Source organism: Urtica dioica, chromosome 1 (assembly GCF_054948205.1).
Source record: "Urtica dioica subsp. dioica isolate 48M chromosome 1, U.dioica_male_clone48M_v1_H2, whole genome shotgun sequence".
NCBI classification, from domain to species: domain Eukaryota; kingdom Viridiplantae; phylum Streptophyta; class Magnoliopsida; order Rosales; family Urticaceae; genus Urtica; species Urtica dioica.
Genome location: NC_142756.1, coordinates 10360542 through 10369988, shown reverse-complemented (window position 1 = coordinate 10369988; position 9447 = coordinate 10360542). Strand labels below are relative to the sequence as shown.

General features: G+C 41.3%; 1 protein-coding gene across 1 annotated transcript in view; it reads left to right on the top strand.

Moving 5' to 3' along the window:
• The window catches only part of LOC149407135 (callose synthase 7-like), an 80245-nt gene extending 78691 nt beyond the window's left edge, over positions 1 to 1554 (top strand). The window contains exons 40-42 of the mRNA XM_089611388.1: positions 813 to 863; positions 953 to 1123; positions 1220 to 1554. Coding sequence (XP_089467514.1) covers positions 813 to 863; positions 953 to 1123; positions 1220 to 1411 — 414 coding nt within the window. The 3' untranslated portion in view covers positions 1412 to 1554. The remainder of the gene's footprint in view (positions 1 to 812; positions 864 to 952; positions 1124 to 1219) is intronic.
• The last annotated feature ends 7893 nt before the right edge of the window (positions 1555 to 9447 follow it).

Genomic DNA, 9447 nt, shown 5'->3' with positions numbered 1-9447 from the left:
CTTGTGCTACTGATCGTGTACCACGCGTACGGGGACAAGCTCCGCCGCAATACGAATTACGTGTTTTCCCTTGCCAGCGACGTGTCGTTGTGGCTCTTGGTGGTGAGCTGGCTTTTCGCGCCGTTCTTGTTCAGCCCGTCGTGTTTCGATTGGCTGGCGACGGTCAACAAGTGGAGGGAGTGGGAAAGTTGGATCGAGAACGAAGGTGGGATTGGGGTCGCGCCCGAGAAGAGCTGGGAGTCTTGGTGGGAAGGAGAGCACGAGTACCTCAACTACATGAGCCTTCGCGGGAAATCGCTTGTCATTTTTCTCGCTCTCCGTTTCTTCGTCTACCAATACGGAATCGTCTACCATCTTGACATTGCTCACCATAGCAAGGGTTTGATGGTACGTATTTAATTCATCGTTACTCGAATTCATGACCTGCTTTTATATGGGTGCCACCAAATCTTCTCTCTCTCTTATCAAAATTGTTAGTACTTTTTTTATGACAGCTCATGTGTCTATCATTTATTAAGATAACGTACGCATTGAACAAATGAAGGGTGTTATAGCAAAACATAGAAGGTTATGAGTTCTTAAAGCCCATAATCCTTAATATGATATTAGAGCTCAATAACTCCAACAAGCACCAACCATGTTAAGGGATCGTGTTAACATCTCTTATTAAAAAACGATGAAAAGACTCGGCAAGAAATCATATGTTGCTTACTCTAGTTATTTAAAGATGGAACCTCGTCAAACTGTGATGTAAAGATCAAAACTCAATGATGAGCTCGTCCTTTTTGTCTCCTGATTTATCTGTCTTGCAGGTTTACGGGCTTTCGTGGGTATTTACCGTCTTCACGCTTCTTGTTCTAAAGGTGTGTACAAATACGAGTCACATTTACGACTCAATAAGCTCAAATTTAGAAATATGTGTGCTAATTTATGTCTTAAATTTTCATCTCAGATTGCGTTCACAAAGAGACAGTCGTACAAAGCGTACAACATATACAAAGCAATAATGTATTTTGCGATAATAGCAGTAGTGACTGATCTGTTTCTAGTGTACGATCTCACCGTGACAGATGTATTTGCTGCCCTTCTTGCTTTCTTACCCTCGGCCTGGGCGTTCGTTCTTGTAAGTTCTTCCTATGCTCTATTATATCTTTGCTGTTTTTTAGGTTGAATATTAACCTACGTGGGGTTAAGTTTTTCTTTTTCCTTGTATATCTAGATTGGGCAAGTATGCAGAGGATTGAGTACGAGGATTGGTGTTTGGGAATCGGTAAAGGAACTGGCAAAAGCATGCGACTTTGTGATGGGAAGTGTGATCTTCGGTCCCATTGCCGTTTTGTCTTGGTTTCCTATTGTTTCCAAGATCCAGAAGTGCTTGCTCTTCTACCAAGAATTAATCAGGGGCTTCTAAGTTTTCCACGATTAGAACATAAATTGACAGTTTTTTTCCCGCATTGACATTTTATGATGGTCCCTCAGCTTGTATTTATAGTTATAATATATTTTTTGGAAATATTGTAATTAGTTACAATTGAATGGTTGATTTGTGGCTAAGATTTTGGTGGGGCCCACTCATCGAAATTGATTAATTCCAACGTTTTCTTATTCCTCGTTGCGATGGGTATAAGATTGAATATTTATTCGTCGAAATCAATATAATATTGAATGAGAAATTGATGCTCAAAGTGTGCCAAAAGATACAGTTAATATGTGTATATGAAATGGAAAAGGTCATATGATGGGAGAGTCCCACATTGCGTAAGAAACTCCTATGTGAGTAGTTTAGATAGCCAAACATTAGACATCGGTTCAATAATAATAGAGGACCAAGGATACAAGCCCACCACACACGCGCGCCGCCGCTGTCGGTCGGTCGGTCGGGCCGCGCTCGGGCTTCGGGAAAGTCTTGGTCTCGGGTTTTGGGAAAGTCACGGTCTCGGGTTTTGGGAATGTTTCGGGCTTATTTTTTTTGGTGCTAAAAACGGTTTTGCTACGGTTATGTTGTAACCGAGCACTAATGACCACGATTAAAGCTACGGTTTATGTTGTAACCGAACAATTAACTATGCAATGAAGGAAACGTTTTGCAACGTTTGTAATCGAGCACTTATGAGAGTGTGTACGGTTTGTAACCAAAAGGGTTGGTTTGAATGGTTGTAACTGCAGCCATCAACTCACACTCATTGAATGGTCGAGTATTAGTGCCTAAGGCTGTAACCGAAGTCTTCCTTCTCTCATAAGGAGGCTTGAGTTCTCATTCGAAAACACTGAAAGGATCCAACTTTCTCCCCCTCCGAAAATTGTCTTGTCATTTGTTGTAGTCCGGCGATAGTTTCGCTTGGGTTCCAGTTCGGCGAGAATCAAGCCGGGTGGTGCTACGCTTGTCTTTGTTGTCGTTGTATCTTGAGAGGCTTTCGGTCACGAATTGCAGCATCCGTGGGAGGGCGATAAAAAGCTTCAAGGAAGCCGTCCAACGGGTCTCGACTTTCTTTTCCTTTTTCTCCTCTTTGTTTTTCCGGTTATAAGGTTTAGCCGGTTTTATGTATTTTAATTAATTAATTTACGTTTATTTTATTTCAAGCAAATTGTCTTTATTTTTCCATCAATATTATTCTAATATTGCTAACAATATTTGCTACCATGTATTAAATTTTGAATAGATAACTTCACGTGTTAAACACGTAACTGATTAGATAATAAAACGTTTCTTTCTCCCCTGCTTCTCTCCTTGTATGATTGGGGTTATAAATAAATAAAAAAAATAATAAAAACTGCTTAATAAAAGTCCTTCTTGCTTCGATGGCTGGCTCGTCTTGCTTAAACCCGTTTCAAAAAAAAAAAACCTAAACCAAAAGGATTCAAAATTGTAACCAAGCATCTGGCCCCAATTGGTTCTACTCTCCATTTATAACTAGAAAGTTTTAATGGTCATTTGCTAATCGAGGCTAAGTTTCTGGAAATTAAATAGCCTACATTATTTCACATGTACCAATATACTCTTTGCAGTGAAGAGTTAATTTAATTTAGTCTTCCACTTAATTTAATTTACTACGAAATTAATTTGATTTAATATGTAGTTAATTTAATTTTACTCTTCTAGTTATTTTAATTTATTTCGAAGTTAATTTAATTTACTGTGAAGTTAATTTAATTTATTGTGGTTGCGGTCATGCGAGAGATACAAAAGAAAAGAGTTGACATCGGAGAAAAGTTAATTCAGTTTAATCTTCCAGTTAATTTAATTTACTGCAGTCTCGCCGTGAAATCTCGCAATCTTTCGTCGAACTTCGTCTGCAATGTTGCCTTATTGAAGAGCTATAAATCTCACCATGTCCCTACTCTCTTCGGCCATGGAATCGGAGTTGTATACCCCACAGGATTCGAAACTAGACACCGTGGACTTTGTTGAGGACAATATGCCTCTCGCGATGCTCCATGTTCCTCTGCGCCGACAAGGCCTTGATCGCCTTCGGATTGTCCAAACAGGGGATGTAACCAGTCGTCGAGACTCGGCTCTCGCACAGCTCCCACTCGAAGCTCGGAGCCGAAAGATTGGCGGTGGAGTTTCTAACGAGCTAGTCATCGGAGGAATCGCGCAGAAGAGTGACTTCGGGCGTCGCGGTATAGAGAGAGAGAGAGAGTGAAGAGAAAGATGAATACGCAGAAGAGAAGCACTGTGAAGGTGAATATGAATGGGTATTTTCGTCCCGTTAAGAGGTTCTGCACTGAGATTGTCAATGGCCCCGTTTGGCATAACTTTGTTTTTAAAAAAATTGCTTTTATATTTAGTTTTTGAAAAAAAAAAAAAAACTGTTTTTTCAAAAACTGACAAGGTGTTTGGTAAACTGTTTATAAAACAGTTATTGCTGGTAACAAAAACTGATTTAGCGTTTGGTAAAATAAATATATTATAATAAAAAGACTAAAATAAACACGTTCTTAATAATTAAATAATAATTATTAATATGCTTATTTATATACATATATATGAATAATATTTTGTACGATGATATTACAGTAATTTATATACCAAACTTAAAAACATTTTTTCTAAAAGCTAAGAATCTTAGCTTTTCCATCTCATGTACAAAATCTAAAATCGCTTTTGAAGTTTTTTGTAAAAACAGTTTTGCCAAACACTAGATAAAAGTAATTTAGTTTTTTTCTAAAAACAAAAACAGGGCTTTTTAATCTGAACCAAACGCAGTCATTGTTGAGATTTTTTGTTTCTCACGTTTACATGGACGAGAAACAAGCTTTGGATGAGAGAGAGCTTTGAGTTTGAGGTATTATACAAGCTTTGGAGGAGAGAGAGCTTTGAGTTTGAGGTATTTTCAGATATATGGTGTAATATTAGATCAAGTGAATTATTTTTTAAGAAAAACAAATTTGTATTACTTTTTAAGTGGACTATTAGACTAATTATCCCTTTTTTTCTAAAACACTTCTATAAAATAAAAATAAAAATATGGCATTACTTTCTTATGTAAACGGTAAACCCAATTATGCAAGTCCATTCTTAAAGATTGAAATATAAACATTTGACGCTGCCGTTTAAACAGTTGTTGTCGTTTATCCTCTCTGTCGTCCAAACAAATACTTGCGTTTGCATACCCCTTTAATTTTCTCAAACATTGTACTTCAAAAAAATAAATATATCAAAATTTAATCCTCTCTTCCAATTCTACCCCTTCAAACTCCATCGATCGCCGCCCTGAAATTAGGGCTCCGCTTCGTTACCGGAGAAGCCAAGACGACGATGTCGAAGTCTCCGCAGAGCGCGAGCCCTGGCCCTAGCCCCGGTCGGCCAATGATGGCCCTGAGCGCGAACATAGCGAAAGCGCTCTCGAGCTCCGATGAATTCAAGCACGGATTCCGTCGGGAGGCCTCTCGATGGCGTCGAACAGGTGGTGGGGCAGCGGATCTTCCGTCGCCGATACGGAGGAGATCTCCCACGGAAAGGGGTCGGATCTGCTGACGGCGGCGAGAAAGAAGGTGGCCGAAGAAGGACGCCGCGGAACGGCGAAGCTTGGCATCTCCGGCCGAAAGGGCGGCGAGAGAGAGGGCTTTGCTTCGCCGAGTGTTTGGGTCGTCTTTGCCGCCAGGTTGGCTGGATCGTTAAGTCACTGGCTGTCGTGGCATCATCGTAATTTGTAGCGATTTCCTTTTCTCCTCTGTTTTCTCGTTTCGTTTCTGCAGTGTAGCCAGACTAGACTCTGTTTAGCCGAGCAGAAATAGAGGGGAATAAATTAATAGTGGTAGATAGATATTTGGCTTCCTATGTGACTTTTGTTTGAGGTTCTAGTACTGTACTTAACATCCAAAAAAAAATCAGTAAGACTTGACTCTTTTTTTTTTAGAAACGTGGGCGGTGCCACGGAGATTTCATTAAAACCCTCACGTATGGCGGAGGAAAACCGTGGTTACAAGAGAAAGAAGAACACAAACACAACCACGCCACCAAACAAAACACCAAACGGGAAAGCCCTATCCCGGCGTACGGGATTGGATCTCCCTATCATCGGCTCTAATAGCCTCTTCCGAGCAAGGAGGGACAAGCCCCATCCATCTCGAGTTAGAACTATGAATAACCGCAAAACGAGCTAAGTTGTGAGCCGCAATATTACCGAGACGAGAAATAAACATGATCTTAAACTCAGTCAACTTACTCACCTCTCTCTCGATGTGATGCAAGATCGTCACGAGCTCGGTCGTGGGGGTCTTCCCCCCGGCCACCGCCTTGACCACCTCCGAGCAATCCGAATGAAGCTCTAATCTCGACCCGCCGATGCTGAGAGCTAGAACTACGCCTTGGAGAACCGCAAACGCCTCCGCAAGCTGAGGGGTAAATCCCCTAACTTGGGAAAGTGTTTGCGAGGCTAACACCCTTCCGGTGTGGTCACGAGCAATGCAACCCACACCGAATCCTCCCTGGTCCCGATCTAGAGCAGCATCCACAGTCACCGAGATTGTTCCTTGCGCCGGAGGGATCCACATAGGCTTGGCCGAGTTCTTATTCTTACTCTGACCGGTTCCCTTGTTCGCTTCCCTAAACTCCTCCAGGAACCACCCAGTCCACTGAACGAGCTCCGTCTGATTCCAAGCTTTCTTCCCCGAGATGACGTTGTTCATGTGGTTCCATAATTCCCAAATAATAGTGATATAGAATTCAAAATTACTAACCTCAAGAAAGTCCGCCGCTCTGAGAATGGTGTCAAAGACATCTCCCTCCCCGTGAGGCGGAAGGATCCCACCAAATCCAGCTTCTTTCCACATCTTCATATTCCACTTACACCCCCAGAGAGCATGGTGAGTCGTCTCAGCCATCCCCGAGCAGATCGGGCAACGATCGTCGTTGATGATCTTCCTCTTGACGAGAACAGAGCGTGTCGGGATTCGATTCTTACACACTCTCCACGTAAAGAGTTTCACCTTAGGAGGGACCTTTAATTTCCAGAATTTTTTCCACCATTCCTCCATCCTAGTCTGATCAGACGAGCTGGCTTCCACCATGATAGAGTCCATAGCCACTCTATACCCACTTTTAACTGTGTATTCGCCATCCTCTGTGAAGTGCCACCGACGTCTATCAGGGACCCCTTCCCCGCCACTGGGGATGCTCAGAATCGCCCCAGCGTCCTCCTCCCCGAACATATCACGAACAAGTGGCTCGTCTCAACTACCGTCATACCTCATCAGTTCCGCAACTCTCATGTCAGGAGGAATCAAAGGGGATCAATCCAGGCAAAGAGTCTAGGTCTGGGAATCCACTTATCTCCCATAACCATGACCGACTCGCCATCACTAATACTCCATCTCGTGCCTGCCAGGATGATCTCCCTTCCCCAAACTAAGTTGCGCCACATAAAGGAGCTGTTCGACCCACAGTGACCGCTCAAGACGTCCCCGTGTAGGTAGTAACTCTCGCGGAAGACCTTGCCCACCAAACTGTCAGGCCGTCTGAGGAATCTCCACACGTTCTTAGCGATCAAAGCTTGGTTAAACTTTTCCAGGTCTCTGAAACCCATGCCACCCTCAAGCTTATTCCGTACGAGGACCTCCCACGCACACCAGTGAGTCTTACACTACTACAAATGTTGGATTACACAACGGATATTCCACAACGGAACACAGTACCGTTGTGGAATCTATATGCTTCCACAACGGTACAGTTGTACCGTTGTGGAATGTCCGGGATTCCACAACGGTACAGTTGTACCGTTGTGGAATGTCCGGGATTCCACAACGGTACAACTGTACCGTTGTGGAATCTTTATGCTTCCACAACGGTACTATGGTACCGTTGTGGAATCCCGGACATTCCACAACGGTACAGTGACCCATTGTTGGATCTCGCCGCGGCCAAGGCATCAACTCGCCGCGGCCAAACTCTTCCACAACGGTACAATGTACCGTTGTGGGAGATCTGTAAAACCAAACATTTCGCCGCGGCGAGCTTAAGCCTTGGCCGCGGCGAAATGTTTCCACAACGGTACAATAACCCGTTGTGGAAACATTTCGCCGCGGCCACGTATATATTTGGCCGCGGCGAAATGTCGCAGACTGGAACTTAAAAACTTCCCGCTCGATTTTTTTTTTCAAAAATTTCAGAAATTTCATTCTCTTCTTCTTCTCTTTCTCTCTCCCCGACCAAAACCCACTATCTCTCTCTCTCTCTCCAACCCACGCCCACTCGCCGCCCCTCCTTCTTCCTCCGCCACCGTCGCCGCCCTCTCTCTCTCTCTTCTCTCTTCTTCTTCTCCGCCCTTCTCTCTTCTTCCTCCAACCTTCTCTTCTTCTCACCTTTTTTTCTTCCCCGCCCTTCTTCTTCCCCGCAACCCTCTCTTTCTTCTCCGCCCTTCTTCTTCTTCCCCGCCCTCCTTTTTCTTCTCCGCCCATTTCTTCTCCCCCGTCCTCATTTTCTTCTCCGCCCCCTTCTTCTTCTCCGCCCTCCTTCTTCTTCTCCGCCTCTCCTTCTTCCAAACCCACCAAACCCACTCTTCACAAACCCACCAAACATTCCGACCCACCCCCACACAAACCCACAAACCATGCATCCGACCACAACCCACATCTCCGACAACTTCATTGACTCACCACGCCCCATGCTCGTCGTCTTCACTCCGGGTAAGTATTTTTTATTTAATTTGTATTTTTATGTTGAAATTAGGTTAGAATTGTTTATTTGTGTCTAAATTATATAGATATTGAATAATTGAATTTGATATTTATGTAGAAAATGAGTGTGGAATTGAATTTTGGTTTGAGTTTATGTTGGATTTGAGTTAGAATATTTGATTACCTTGAGTTTGAGTTGGAATTGAGTTAGAATATTAGATTGAATTTCGGTTTTAGTTTGTGTTGGAATTGTTTTGAATCGAAATTGAATTTCGGTTTAAGTTTATGTCGGAATTAGTTTGAATTGAAATTGAATTTCGGTTTGAGTTTGTATTGGAATTGGTTTGAATTGAGATTATGTTTAATTTTGTTTTTTCATAGATTATATCTACTACAACCAAGGAAGTGGATAAAAAGGTAAATTAATTACATGTTATTTGAAGTATTTCATCTACACGAATATTTATTTTCTAATGTTTTTTGTTGTTGTAGTAGACAATAACAAAAACCTTGCCTCCGACCACAACCCACATCTCCGACAACTTCATTGACTCACCACGCCCCATGCTCGTCGTCTTCACTCCGGGTAAGTATTTTTTTTATTAAATTTGTATTTTTATGTTGAAATTAGGTTAGAATTGTTTATTTGTGTCTAAATTATGTAGATATTGAATATTGAATTTGATATTTATGTAGAAAATGAGTGTGGAATTGAATTTTGGTTTGAGTTTATGTTGGATTTGAGTTAGAATATTTGATTACCTTGAGTTTGAGTTGGAATTGAGTTAGAATATTATATTGAATTTCGGTTTTAGTTTGTGTTGGAATTGTTTTGAATTGAAATTGAATTTCGGTTTAAGTTTATGTCGGAATTAGTTTGAATTGAAATTGAATTTCGTTTTGAGTTTGTGTTGAAATTGGTTTGAATTGAGATTATATTTAATTTTATTTTTTCATAGATTATGTCTACTACAACCAAGGAAGTTGATAAAAAGGTAAATTAATTACATGTTATTTGAAGTATTGAATTTACACGAATATTTGTTTTATAATGTTTTTTGTTGTTGTGCGTATAAGGATTTTTTTTTCGGATTTCAAGCTTGACAACCAAGGAGCCCGAAGTAACAGTCAATCAAAGTTTACGTACAATTGAAGAAGTCATATACACCGGATAACTTAAAAAAAGTTCGAGAAGAGTGGGTATTTTATGTACAAACTTTTATTGAATGTGAATATTAGTTTGATTTTGGATGATATAGATATTTGTTTTGGATGTTTTTTTTTATATATATTTGGTTTTGGATGTTATGAATATTTTGTTTTGAATAT